The 14,643-nt window shown below is 49.9% G+C and overlaps 1 protein-coding gene across 6 annotated transcripts in view; it reads right to left on the reverse strand.

Moving 5' to 3' along the window:
• RASAL1 (RAS protein activator like 1) overlaps nucleotides 1-14,643 on the reverse strand; it is a 29,910-nt gene that overhangs the window by 14,217 nt on the left and 1,050 nt on the right. For 4 of the 6 annotated variants that reach the window (XR_012019214.1, XR_012019215.1, XM_072802599.1 and 1 more), the window contains exons 2-7: nucleotides 11,484-11,540; nucleotides 8,844-8,957; nucleotides 8,648-8,709; nucleotides 3,532-3,661; nucleotides 1,409-1,490; nucleotides 1,195-1,353 (exon numbers count right to left, since the gene is read on the reverse strand). Coding sequence is in view for 4 of the 6 variants with exons in the window: in XM_072802599.1 (XP_072658700.1) it covers nucleotides 1,195-1,353; nucleotides 1,409-1,490; nucleotides 3,532-3,661; nucleotides 8,648-8,709; nucleotides 8,844-8,957; nucleotides 11,484-11,540 (604 nt within the window). In the remaining 2 variants the exon portion in view is untranslated. Of the gene's footprint in view, nucleotides 1-1,194; nucleotides 1,354-1,408; nucleotides 1,491-3,531; nucleotides 3,662-8,647; nucleotides 8,710-8,843; nucleotides 8,958-11,483; nucleotides 11,541-14,373; nucleotides 14,508-14,643 lie in introns of those variants that run through there. The other 2 variants (XM_072802600.1, XM_072802601.1) reach the window with 2 other exon arrangements.

Genomic DNA, 14,643 nt, shown 5'->3' on the forward strand with positions numbered 1-14,643 from the left:
ACCCAGGTTCCACGACCTCATTCCCTCTTATGGCCGAGGAACACTCCATTGTACGGATACACCTGCTGTATGTATTCATTCAGCTGCGGAGGGACATTTGCGTTGCCTCCACTCTTGGCTCTCATGGACAATGCTGCTGTGAACATTCATGTACAAGCTTTTGTGCAGACATGTGTTTTCATTTTTCTTGGTGCAAACCTAGAGGTAGAATTGCCAGGGCACGTGGTGATGCTTTTTAACCATCGGAGGGACAGCCAGGCTGTTTCCCACAGCTGCTGCACTATTTACACATCCATCCTCTCACCACCACTGGCTGTGCATAACCTAGTCTCCCCGAAACTTGCTCGAATCTTGCCTCCTTTTAAAAACCATCAGCCCCAGGACCCCTGGGTGGCTCAGTAGTTGAGGGTCTACCTTCGGCTTGGGGTGTGATCCCGGGATCCAGGATCGGGTCCCGCATCGGGCTCCTTGAGGGGAGCCTGCTTCTCCCTCTGCCTGTGTCTCTGCCTCTGTGTCTCTCATGAATAAATAAATAAAATCTTTAAAAAAAAAACATTTAGAAGTAAATAAATTAAAAATAAATTTAAAAAAATAAAAACTGTCAGCCCTGACTATACATCCACTACCACTGAGAGGCATGGGCAGTTGCATCCATTTTACAAATGTGCAAACTGAGGTTCCAAGAGAGACCTTGAGCCCAGTGCTTCCAGGGGGTAGGGGTTAAGCACTGAAATTCTGGAGTCAGAGAAACCTGAACTCAGATCCTGGCTCTGCCATTTCTTAGTTGTATAGCCTTGGGAAAGTCACCCAGCTTCTCTGAATGAACCTCGGTTTTCCCATCTATAAAATGCAGACAACAGCCCCAGCCTCAAAGGGCGGTCATGAGGAGTACATAAGTGAGATCTTGCTGGAGAAGCACTTAGCACATGGTCATTCTGAGTAGCCTCACCCCAGAATGAGGATCTGGGCCCATCCTGTGACCTTGGGCAGGTTCCTGCCCCTTGGAGAGCCTCTGTCTCCTCACCTGTACAATGGGGCAGTGGCACTCCATCGCCCGGGCCGGGCCAAGGAGCTAGTTGAGACAGCCTTCACATCAATCCTTCCAGATCCCAGGATGCACAGTCCATCTCCCCTCTCCTTCCCTCGTGGGGGTAGTTGGGGAGCCATGAAGGGTGTTGGGGAGGGGGTGCTTACCATGCCTAAGAAGTCATTCTTGCCCACCATGTCCCAGTCCCAGAGCTCCACCCGCAGCGGGGCTGGGGCACCTGGCATCTCCCGCAGCTCCAGCACTTCATCCCAGTGTGGGAAACGGGTCTTCTTGATAGTCTGGGGAAGGCGGAGAGACAGCGAGAGCTGAGGAGGGCCCGCCTCCATGCCCACCCCTCCCCGGATCCATGATACCACTCACTGAAGTCTCCAGGCTCTGGCTGCCCCAGAACACACGAGCGAATGGGTCAGATGTGCCGGTGATGTCTCGGGGGGCCAGGTCCCTGTGGACAGATGAGGAAAGGAGTGAGGGATGCAGGACCTCTGAGGACCAGGTCCCAAGCTAGACCTTGAAAAAGGGGTTCAGGGTGGACTATTCAAATGCCTCTGGCCTCTACTGTGGGGACCCAATAAGGAGTACCCCTCACCCTGCCTGTCCAAGCCCAGTATCTTCCTGTGGACCAGTGTGACCCTATGAGGAGGCCCTAGTATGGCCCTATCTTCCAGATAAGGGAACTGAAGCACCAAAAGGTCAAATCCTGAATCACAAGGCCCAAGAGGTGAAGGTGCAGTGGGGAGTGGGAAGAGAGCCTCAGTTTCTCTGGAACCCCTAGATAGGGGACCAGACACCAGGGTTCAAAGCCTGGCCCTACCACCCTTTGGCTGGGGGACACTAGGGAAAGTCACTTCACTGCCATGAGCCTCAGTTTCCTCATCTGGAAAATGGAAATAATAATGGACCAACCTCACAGGGCCGAGGCTTAAAGGACATGATGTGTATAAAAGACTGAGCACAGCAGATGGCAGGATGTGAGCACCCATTCATTCATTCATTCATTTAACAAACATTCATGCCTCCACCCTGCCTGGGACCCAAGAAAAGGCTTGAGGCAAGGACCTCCTGTCTCTGGTTGCCACGACAACCCCAAAGTCTCACCTCAGTCAGTTTTCCCAATCCCTCCCTCCTGAGATCCCCCAAATCCAATACAGCCCCTCACCAGGGGCTGCTGGCTTCCTCCTGCTGTGCCTCTCCCACCCCTGCTTGGCATCCAAAGCCTTCTTCGGTTTCCTAGGAGCCAGCCCAGTTGCTAAGCGACAGCAATCAGTCCTCTCCTGCTTGCAAGGATCCTGCACAGCCTTGTGGCTGAGGAGGAACCACTGGCACAAAGCAGATGAGGAGCCCACTGTCCCATGCTCAGTCCTTTTGCCCGTCCTCTGCCACCCTGGTACTCCATCCAGACGCCAGGGAACCCTGGCTGGAGACAGAAATCTGGAGATGGTGAGAGAGGCACAGAGAGGGCAAGGAAAGGCTTTAAGGCCACACAGCAAACCAGAAATAAAGGTCCTCCCCAACCTGACTGAGGACTGGTCTAAAAGTGAGGGTTGGGGGAGTAAGGTGTGAAAACAAGGCAGAAAGACGAGAGATGAGTGGGGAAGAGGGATGGGAGTATTTAAGGAAGCAGAATGATGGGGGAGCTGAGGAAGAAAGGAGGGGATTGCAGAGTGATAAAAGGCAGGCAGAAAGACGGATATCAGATGAGCTGGTGCCCCTGGAGGGTCATCTGTGGGTTTCACTGGTCCTGCATTCATCTTCCTTCTCCTGTTTCTTTGGGACAGGACCTGTCCCTCTCTCACTCTCAGCTCACATAACTTAGATAGGCTGATCCCTCTCTCACTCCAGGAGTGGGTGTGGGACTCAGGCCCATCCAATCAGAGTCCATGTAATTGGTTCAGAGATAGGTATGTGCCTCAGATTGGGCCAGTAAGAATCAGTCTCAGGACATTTGTTGGAAATGACGAAGGAAATTTCTTTTTCGATTAGACTTGCCAAGTTGGCAGGATGCCATCCTGCTGGGGTCATCGTTGCCCACACCTGGTGACAGACTGCCTGAGAATGAACCTAATACAAAAGACAGCTGAAAAGTCTATGTCTATAGATTCCTGATCTCACTGTTTGAGCACCTGAATCCAGCCATGCCTGAAGCTGCATGTCATTCATATAAGCCAATCTGCTTAAGCTAGTAGGAATTGGGTATCTATCACTTACAATTTGATTAATACACCTCCATGCTTTTTCTGACCATCCTGAGTGTCTGACCTTTGGTTGCTGGCACCTGAAGACCCAGCAAAGATTTTGCTTGTGCTCTGACCCCAGGAGTCTGCAAACCTGGTGAACTTGGACTGTTTGTCTACAAGTGATCCTGGTTGTGAGCCCAGAAATTTCCCAGAGTAATGCAGTCTCAAAAGCCAAGACAGCTGGGGGCATCCAGCAAACTCTTGCTCATTGTCAGACCAACCCCACACCAGCCCCCATCATGACTATACCTGGCCTGGAGCACGTGACAGCGAAGACAACGGCCCCGCGTGTCCTCCAGCATCTGCACATCCAAGCAGATCTCACCCTGCACCTCTGCATCTGGGTCGACACGGCTCAGGTTGATCCAGCTATCAATTCCTGGAGGGCACAAGTGCTAACATCTATTAAGCACTTACTGGACACTGGCATTGTGTTAACAATTCAATTAACATTACACATGTATTAAGTCATGGACCTCTCGTGTTCACCTTTGATATAGGTGCTGTAATCAATCATCCACCTTCCTGATGAGGAAAATGAGGCACAGTGAAGGAAAAGCTTTGCCCATGATCCTGCAGTTACTAAGTGTCAGAGCTGGGCACTGAATGCGGGCAGTGAGTCCAATGCCCTTCACCCGGTACTATCACACTCTTCACCTGCTGTACAAAACACTTCATTGTTTAGTTCCAACATACTCCCCCTTCACAAAAATCTTGGGCATTCCTACCTCTGACCCTCCATCCAGGCAGTTCTCTCTGCCCAAAACAGTCAAGTCAATTTCAACCTCTCTCTCTCTCTCCACTCTGAAGATATCATCCACTAACTTCTAGCTTCCATTGTAGCTGTTGAGAAGTCATTTCAGCTTCATAACTGACCTTGTGTCAATGATCTACCTTTTCTCTTTAAATTTAAGGACTATGTGTTTGATGTTCTCCAATTTCACTGCATAGGCAGGTAAGAATTTTATTATCCTGGTTACTGGGGGTTGTATTGTTTCTACTTAAGGAATCATGTCCTTCCTTTCTTGAGTTCTGGAAGATTCCAGGTCATCAATTTTTTTCTAGTCACTTCTTCTCCCTAATTTTTTATCTTCTTTCCTCCTAGGACTCCAATTCAATGGATGTTAGACCTTCTCAGTAATTTCCTATGTCTCTGAACTTCTCTTTTATATTTTCCTTCTTGTTTCTCTGGGCCAATGTCTAAACAATTTCTTCATATCTCTCTTCCAGCTCATTAATTCTCTCATCATCTCTGAATGATCTGCTGTTGAACTCGGCCACTCAGTTTTCAATTTCAGTGACTACTTTTGATCTCTACAAGTTTGCTTTGGTTTTTTTTCCAAGTCTATTTTTTAATGTATTGCTCCAACTTATTATGATTATGATTGGCTCTTTCTGGGGATTACATTTCTATTTATTTAAATAGTATATTCCTGGGACGCCTGGGTGGCTCAGTGGTTGAGCATCTGCCTTTGGCCCAGGGCATGATCCTGGGGTCCTGGGATCAAGTCTCACATCAGGCTCCCTGAATGGAGCCTGCTTCTCCCGCTGCCTGTGTCTCTGTCTCTCTGTGTTTGTCTCTCATGAATAAATAAACAAAATATTTTAAAATAGATAGTTAGATAGATAGATAGTTTATTCCTTTTAAAATCCTGTGTATCATAATGATAAAATCTAACATCTTTGCAAGTTCACATCTGGTGGTTATTGTGTCTGCTGACTCTTGCTCATGGTGGCCCACTTCCTCATGCATATGGTGAGCTCTGATTACAAAGTCATGTCTGTTTGAGCTGACTCTGTGGGAAACTTAACATGAGGATGCTTATCCCTGGAGAGGAATGGTGGTTTCTTATTCTAGGACACTTTAAGGTTCTTCATCAAATGGGAACTCTTGGGTCCAGTAGCATCTGCCTTACCCTGGCCCAAGATTTAGTCTCTTTGTTGATGAGATGTGATGCTGACATTTACTTTCAGGGAAATCTTTCCTTACTCCTTTGCTTATTATTCCCCACCCCCTGTCAGGTTTTCGCTCATAAGTGGTGGGAGGAGGGTGGCAGTGGGGGGACTAGAGAATAGTGAGATTTTTTTCTTCTTTACAGCAAGTCCTAAAACGTATTAGGTATCCTGTCTAATTCAGGATCTCACTGTTATGCTGCAGGAGGATCTAGTGCCACACACTACTGGGAGTTTAGTCCCCCCTCACCTCTATCTTTACTGTTACCCACAAATCCAAGGTGCCATCAGCTTCCTGTCACTTGATTACTGCAACAGACTCCTAATTGATCTCTCATATGTACTCTTGTCCCACTGTGATCCAATATCCACAAAGTAGCACAGAGATCTTCTGAAAATGTATCTAATCTCTCCTATCACTCCATCCTCTGATAATATGGCTCTACTCTCTTTGCTGTCTTGCTAAAGGACCATCAATGGCTCCCTAGTGCCTCTAGAAGAAAGTCCAGACTCTAGCCTGTCACCTATGGCCTTCTCCAATCGAGACCCACTGAGGACTCCATCTGGCCTGGCCTATGCCCAACCCTAGAAGAGAATTTATAGAGACATATCTTAGTGTCTTTGCCAAAGCACCTTTAAGAACCAACTCATTCCCCTTCATCCAGGAAACCTTTCTTGACTACACTAGCCCTCTTATCCTCATCCACTGTCATGCCAGTAATATTCCATATGCCTCCACCCCTACATTCCTATCCTGCTTAAAAAATAAGAAGCACACACATGGATAGTTCCCCTTTTTTTCTTGTTCCTTGTTCTGTGTGAACATGTTCTGTTTTCTCCTTCTATCTGGTCCACAAGCTCCTTGAAGCCTGGACTCATACTTTATTCATCTAATTCCACCCCCTTGGGTGGATGTTTGAGGCATTACAGGAACAGTTCAGCAGACAGGTTGAAAGCATAGACTTTGGAAGAAGGACAGCCTGGACTCAACTCCTAGCTCTGAAACTTCTAGGAAGGGCAAGTGCCCTCACCTCTCCAAACCTCATTTTCCATCAGCCATAAATTCAAGATTATTCTAGTGCACACTTCACTTACGGTTGTGAAGACTAAATATATTAATAATAGTAAGCCCTCATTAAATAAGAGCAATGGTTATGATTATTAGCACATAAGTTTTCAACTAATTCCCCCAATGAAAAAATACATTATTCAGTTACTGATGTTGAGACAATTAGTAGTCATCTAGAGAAAAAGCAATATAGTTCAATCCCTCTCCATACCTTGAATCTGGATAAATTCCAAATAGATCAAAGATGTGAATGTACAAAAGGAAAACAAATTGTTTTGAGAAGGAATCATGGTAAAAAAAACTTATCTTCTCTTAGAGTTGGGAAGTCCTTTTTAGGTATCACAGAAAATCAAGATCCATAAAAAAAAGATAAAATTAACTAGAGAAAAATAAATAAAGTTTATACATAGAACAAAATGATAAGCAAAAACACAAGGGACAAAGGAAGAAAAAATATTTGCAGCTAATATGATAGAGTTAAATTTGCCTAATATGTAAAGAGTTCCTACAAATCAATAAGAAAAGCCAAACAACCCAGTGGGGGGAAATGCACAAAAAAATGTAAATAAATAACAAACAGAAAAGGAAATAAGGCAACTCTTAAATATATAACAAGGCTATCAATCTCATTCATAGAGAAATACAAAATAACCTAAATGAAGAGGCAACTTTTTACCTGTAAGATACAAGATCAAAAAGTTTGGTAATTGCTGGCAAAAGTACAGGGGGGCAATTTGTTATCTCCTCCATAGAAGGCAACTTAGCAATAAGTCTCTAATATGCTAATGTGGATACTCTATGACCAAGCAAATCCACTTCTAGGGACTTATCAGGCTGATTGACATAACTTGCACATGTGTGAAATCACATTTGTACAAGGCTATTCAAGGCTGTATTGTGTGAACTAGGGAGAGACAGTAAACAACCCAAGTGCCCATCAATAGGGAACCAGCCAAATAAATTATGGCATATCCATACAATGGAGTGCCATGAAGTCAAAGATCAAAGAATGTTGAAGATTTGGGGAACTTATATGGAAAGGTCTCCAAGGTACATGGTGAAGTGAAAGGCAAGGCACAGGGGTGCCTGGATGGCTCAGCGGTTAAGTGTCTATCTTTGGCCCAGGGCGTGATCCGAGGGTCCTGGGATCAAGTCCCACATCGGGCTCCCTGTGAGGAGCCTGCTGCTCCTTTTGCCTATGTCTGTGCCTCTCTCTCTCTCTCTCTCTCTACCTCTCATGAATAAATAAACAAAATCTTAAAAAAAAAAAAAGGCAAGGTACAGAACAGTGAGTATATCAGGCTGCCATTCCTATGAGCAGAGAAAAAACACATATGATGCTGTGTTAATAACACAGACTGGAGGTAGACAATCTTGGTTCAAATCCTGGCCATTCACCTAATAACTTTGTGATCTGGTGCAAGCCATATAATCAATCCCATGTGCTTCAGGATGTTCACCTCTGGAGTGGGCATCATAAGAGTACCTACTTCACAGGGCTATTATGATAATTAAATGAGTTGATTCATGTAAAGAGCACTTAGAATTAAGAAACCTATTTGAAATATCTTTAGGAACACCTGGTTGGCTCAGTCAGTGGGGTGTCTGCCTTCAGCTCGGGTCATGACCTCAGGATCCTGGGATTGAGCCCTGTATGGGGATCTCTGCTCAGCAGAGAGTCTGCTTCTCCCTCTGCCCCTCACCAACTCTTGCTCTCTCTCTCTCTCTCTCTCTCAAATAAAATCCTTAACATAAAATAAAATAAAATAAAATAAAATAAAATAAAATAAAATAAAATAAAATAAAATAAAATAAAATAAAATAAAATATCTCTAGAAGGACATACAAGAAACTGACAACCTTGAAAATGAAAATGGAATAGCTAGATTAAGACGAACAGTTTCACCACTAATTATATTTTTTGAATACTGAACTATGTAAATTAATTAAACTACTCAATAAATAAACTAAATTTTAAAAAATTTAAATCAACAACTGATGGGGCACCTGGGTGGCTTAATCGGTTAAGCATCTGACTCTTGGTTTCAGCTCGGTCATGATCTCAGGGTCATGAGATTGAGCCTGGTGTCAGCCTCTATGCTGGGCATGTTGCCTGCTTGGGATTCTCTCTCTCCCTTTCTCTGTCCCTCCCTCATCCAACTTGTGCATGTGTGTTCTCGCTCTTCCAAAAAAATTTTTTTAAATAAATAAAAATCAACAACTGAAGTAATTTTCCACTGAAGACTCTGTGCTTCCCCATGCCACTTGCTATGGTGCTTGCAAACCTGGTCATGACCACCCCTGCTCCCTCCACCCAGCTGAAGTCTGCTGCCCCTCGCCCACCTCGGGGGTCGGCTGTGATTGCTTCCCTGCTCAGCGAGATCTTGCCAATGATGTCATCGTGCCTGTGGAAAGGCGAGCAGGTGACAGTGTAAGTCATTAAGCAGTGAAAGCAGGCAGTAAGGGCTGGGTGGATACTTTGCTTCGGGGCACCCCGCCTTCCCCCAGGTGCCCAAGCATAGGTCCCCAGGGCACACACCCCACTGTATCTTCGTCCAGAACATAGAAGGCCAGATGATGGAAATCCAGGGGCAGGTGTACGGTATACTCCTCCCCCCAGAAGGGGCTCAGGCTCCGCCATACAGTTGCTGTCCTACAAAAAGAGGGCACAGGGGGCTGGGGACCCTTGGGCCACACAGGTGGAAGACATCTGGGGACCCCCACACATACCCACACACATCCATGATGTGCATAGATATATACACAAATGCACACAAGGAGGGGTGCCTGGGTGGCTCAGTCTGGTAAGCATCTGAACTTGATCTCAGCTCAGGTCCTGATCTCAGGGTCATGAGTTCAAGCCCCCTGTAGGGCTCCATGCTAGGTGTGGAGCCTACTTAAAAACAAAACACAAATACACACAGAAACCCCAACATCCATATACCCTGAGACCTACATACACACATACACACACACACACACACACACACTCACACCAGGATACACCCTGAAAGACAGACACAGATATACCAAGAAAGCCAGAGACACATTCCTGTATGCACAGATACACATAAGCATCCTCAGAAATTTCTAGAAATGCACATCTATGTGTTTCTACATATGGATACACGCAGATACACACAGAGAAAACAGACACATTCACACAGACACATAGATCAAAAGGAAAATGCTCAGCACATAGAGATACACAGAAACCCACAGACACACACTGACATGCATACAGTGATGGGTGGCAGGTACACACACACAGAATCCCAGAGCATAGTAACTGACAACGCACAAACTCCATTCATTCATTCCTTCACTCCATAGACACCGTGACTGCATGCCAAGCCTTGTGGGCGATGGAGAATCAGAGGAAGAGGTGCCAAGGTCCCTGCCCCCACAGAGGCCCCCCTCAGTGGGCAAGTGCTCCCTCCTGAGCTCTTGTGACACACGACAGCAAGAGAAGTCCTGTGATTTAGGTTAGCTCAGTGGCACCTGGCTTGGTCTGGGGATGTGGGTAGGAGGAGTCAGAAAAGGCTTCTTGCAGGAGCTAGTCAGGCAAAGGAGGCAGAGAAGATGAGGACAAGATGGTTGGAACAGCACGTGCAAAGGCCCTGAGGCAGGGGTGAACTTGTTGAGTCTAAGGAACAGGAAGGTGCGGGCTGAGAAATGGGGAAGTGTGGGGGGCCAAGAGCCCATGAAGTCAGCAGGAGCCAGAGCACTCAGGAAGCAAGAGGGAACCACAGGAGGGTTAGGGACCAAGACAAGCCTAAAACAGACACACACAGAGAGCATCTTCACCCGACACTTCCCTTTACCCAGCAGGGAACAAAGAACCTACTTTGCCCAGTGAAGACACACTCAAATCTATTGCTGCAGAATTTGGTCATACACTGGCCACTCCTTTCTTCCCTTTCCCCACACTCTTCCCCAACAAAGTGTGAACATGTACACATGCATGTATGCACAGATGCACACTGTGCCCTCTACCCCAGCCCAGGGCACCACCATCACAGGTCCCTTCTTCCCAAACACCCTGTTCCTCCTGTCCTGGTCTTTTCCCAGCTGGAAGTCTCCCCCAGAGCACACATGGGGAGATGGCAGCCTGGGATCACACAGAAAATTCTATCTGTCTGTTTGGGGGGTTTGGTATCACAGCATGTGGTGAGGGGGGAGCATGCGCATAGCGAACAATGGACAGGGGTCAGCTGGGATGCTGCAGGCTGACACCCCTCCCCAGAAGGGCTTCCCCACCCCCAGCTCCCAGACCATCTGGACCAGAACCAGCACCAAAGGCATCCTGAATCCTGCTGTCTCCATAGGAACCCAGGCTTCAGCCAGCCGCCCACCTGCCCACCCACGCCCCTCAGGCCTGCGGGGCCTGAGAGCTGTCCCCCGACCTGCGGGGGTGGGGACCAACTACGCCCAGACCCACCTCCCTCCACCCCCACCCAAAACGCACTCATGCATCAATCCCCTCCTGTCCTGACGTGTGTACCCAAACAAGCAGACACTGGTGCTCACATGTGTATGCAGGGCAGACCATGTGTGTGCACACACTCAGCTACACACACACACACACACACACACACACCACAGACTGTACACAATGTGAGCCTGTGAGCTGCATACCCCCAGGGACATGCACATGTGGTCGCAGGCATTCACGCCAGCCCTCCAACACCCACCCCCACACTCAAAAGCAGGCCCAGCTGGTTACGCATGCGTGCGTGCGCACACACACACACACACACACACACACACACACCCTGGTGCCCGCAGCACCCAGCAGGCCCGGAACCAGCCAGCCCAGCCAAGCGTGAGATGCCCGCCTCCGGGGAGGCCACTGTGGGAGACACAGGCTGGCAGCCGCTGAGTCAGCCTCAGGACAGCGGCAGGGACATCATCTGGTCCAGGGGGACCGCATCGGCCAGGCGGTGGGGCAGGACGGCAGGAGGAGCTGGCAGTCCCAGCTGTCTGTCCCCAGAGGGGCCAAAGCACATGGCGTCCACCGTCAGCCCCACATGTCCACCCTCGGCGTAAGCCTTCTCCTTGCCCCACTCCTCTTTTCAACACGCAGTCTTGTGCCTGGACCCCCCAGGTCTAGGAGGAGCTCCTCCTCCATCCCCTGCCCTGTTCCTCTTTCCCCAGGCCTGGCCTCTCCACTCCTCACCTGGCCACCACCTCGTCATCCACCTTCACGATGCAGTAGGGGTCACTGCTCCCAGACCTGCAGAAGGAGGACGTTCAGGAGGGAGGTTGAGAGGGCAGCCACGAGTGGAAGTCCCAATCCACCCACATTATACGTACGGATAGGGGCAACTGCAGCCCAGAGAGGGCAGGGTACTGGCCCAGGGTCACACAGCGAGTCGGGCTAAGAGGCAGAACCTCAGGGGACCAGCTGGAGATGTCATGGGTGCACAGCCCACCCACTGCAAGCCTGACCCACCATGCATGGGCTCTCTGGGCTTCCACCCAGAGAAACAGAACACTGAGGCATGAGGCCAGAAAGTTCCCAGTGCTGGTCCTAGGCAGCCCGGAGCTGTGGCCAACAGCATGTGCTGGAGAGGCATCCTGGCTTTGCCACCTGCTAGCTGCCGAACCCGGTAAGGCTCCTCCTCTCTGTCTGTGGGTGCCAGCTTTCCCTCTCTCTAATGTTAACACACATCTCTTGGGTGGGCTGGAGGAACTAAAGGAGGTAATGCATGGGGTGGGGGATGCATCACGGGCTGGCCCCAGAGCTCTCCCCCAGGAGCCTCAGCGCTACCCTCTGGAGAAAGCATTGCCCATCCCAGCTTTTCATTTCCATGGAACTTTCCCTGGGGAGGGGGGCTCCCAGTGCTTGGCCCACTGGGGATGCACCTCTGCTGGCAAAGACCAGGGCACCCAGATCTCAAAACTCAACCAATAGCAGCACAGATGTGCTGCATCCCCTTGAGTAGGCATGAGCCACAAGCCAACCAAAGCCAGCTCCATCCCCCTTTCATAATAAGAGTTACCAGCCCCCTCCCAAGCTGCCCCTAGGGTCCTCATGTCCCCTCTGTCCCATCACACAGGCCTCCTTTATCTTCCACCAACCTCAGTCCAGCCTCAGGGCCTCTGCGCTTGCTGTTGCATCTAAGATACCCTGTCCCTGATCTTATCCTGGCTGACTCAGTCCAAAAATCACTTCACCAGAGAGACCACTCCCAGCCCCCTCTATCATTTGTAAAACTGACTCCGATCCTTCTGAAGGCATCTTGTTCCCCGTTTTTCTCTGTGTTTACTTGTCTTCCTTGCTTCCTCAAACTTCTGGGGGAGCCCCCACCCTCTCTCTCTGCCACTTCCAACCTAGAGATGCCACAGGATTTCAGGGAGGGGGCTGTTGGTGCCAGGAGCCAGCTGTGATCTGAGCCTTGTCTGCTGGACGAGTCCTTCCTTAGGCCTCAGCTCCCTCTGTGTGGGTGCCACCATGCCTCCACTTCCCCATCTGGCCTCATCTCAGAACACCTCAGGCTGGGTGGTGGCCTGTGTCCCTGCATTCTTTTCTGGGTTCTACCCTTGAGCCCCCTTCTGAGTAGTGCCCTAAGCCTCAGTTTCCCCTTCTGAATCTATTTCAAACCCATTGGGCTGAGTAACCCTGGCAGCCTCAGTTTCCTAATCTGGCTCTCCCTGGGGGTTGCCTATGGCTGGGTAATCCCTATATCTCATTTTTCTGGCTGAGGTCCTCTATCCCTGAGCCTCTTTTAGATATGGTCCCATTCCTCACTTTCCCCAGCTGCAGACATGGGAAGATTGGCCGGGATCCGACATGTCCCCTTCCGTCACCCAGGCCTGACCCTGGGGCCCCTCTTGGGAGCCAAGCTGGCTAGTCAGCTCCACAGCACTGACGCACGAGGGCCTTATCAGGCTCCCATCAGGTAGGAGGCAGCAGTGGCAGGAGGCGTGTGCCTTCCAGACCCTCGATCTCTCCAGACCCTTGGCCTCTCCCACGGCCCCTGCCCCAACTCAAGTGTGGGAAAGAAGGCCCCTCGGCCACCGCCTGCCCAGTGTGGTTTACACACTGGAGTAGTCAGAGCTCAGATCCCAGCTGTGTGACCTCAGGCAAGTGACTTTGCCTCTCTGGGCTTCAGTGTCCCCCATTTAGAAACAGAAATGCTAATAGGGCCACAGGAAGTGTTGAACACAGAACCTGGCCCAGAGGAAGCCCTGGACAACTTACAGCTGCTATTATTACTAACACTACTACTCACAAATTGTCAGTTGAGGCCTCCTCCAGAGTCAGGTCAGGCCCCGCCCTCAAACCTGACAAGGCTTCGAGGCTTCGGAACAAGTCTGGGCCCTTTCCCATAGGAGACCAGAGAGAGAACACACCCCCATCCAAGAGTCTCCATGGGCATGGAGATCTCGGCATGCTCTGAGGACGGCCCCTCTTGAAGAAGAGAGCCAGCAGCTAGAGAAACTGAGGCAGGGTGACTGTATCCTCCACTAGGGTTAGTGACTCCTTCCCACCCTTGCTCTGGGGCTCACCTGGGCCCTGGAACTTGGGGGAAGAGGGGTGGCCAAGAGATGCAGGAACCAGATGAGTCAACTCCCTCTGCAGGAGAGGCAGAAGGAGCCCCGGGAGCCGTGTTCAGGGCCAGGGGCACCACCTGCCACTCCCTCACAGCCCTCACCCAGGATCATGAGATGGAAACCTGATTACTCCAGGGGCCCCCCCTTCAGCCGTGCGGCAGTTCTCAGGCCCCCATTCCTGGCCTCACTGTCGCAAAAGTTCCAGAATGTCATTCTCAGAGGCTCTGAGAGGGTGTCCCAGAAAGAGGGAAGCAGGGGCTTGTCCAAAAGCTGCATTCACACAGCAAGTGCTCTGCTTTTATCCCAAGTGCATATTTATTTGGGGTAGCTGACGAGGATGAGGGGAAGCTAAGACTGCTCTCAGCAGCCCAGAGTTGGGGAGGGGCAAGGTTCATGAAATCAGAGGCAGGGGACCCTTCACTGGGGACCCACAGCTGGGGGGGAGTCAGGGCATAGCTAAGCCCTAATCTCCACTCAGGTAAAGGCTCAGAGTCCAGATTTCTGCTCACCTTGGCCATGGGGTAAATCCTAACAGGGTCTCCATCTCCATAGCGGCTGGGGGCTGGGTGGCTCCTGTCCAGAGCTCCCATTGTCCAGGCAGGAAATTGAGACCCAAGAGGACCAGGTTCAAGGTCACACAGCTGATGCCCTGCCAAGGATCCCACACCTGTCCCAGGTGCTGACACCTCAGCACCCCTTCTGGGCTCCAGGCCAAGCAGGAGGGGGATCCCTCCCGCCATTCTGCTGATTCGGCAACTGCTGACTCAGCCCTGGAGGAA

Source organism: Canis lupus, chromosome 27 (assembly GCF_048164855.1).
Source record: "Canis lupus baileyi chromosome 27, mCanLup2.hap1, whole genome shotgun sequence".
NCBI lineage: Eukaryota > Metazoa > Chordata > Mammalia > Carnivora > Canidae > Canis > Canis lupus.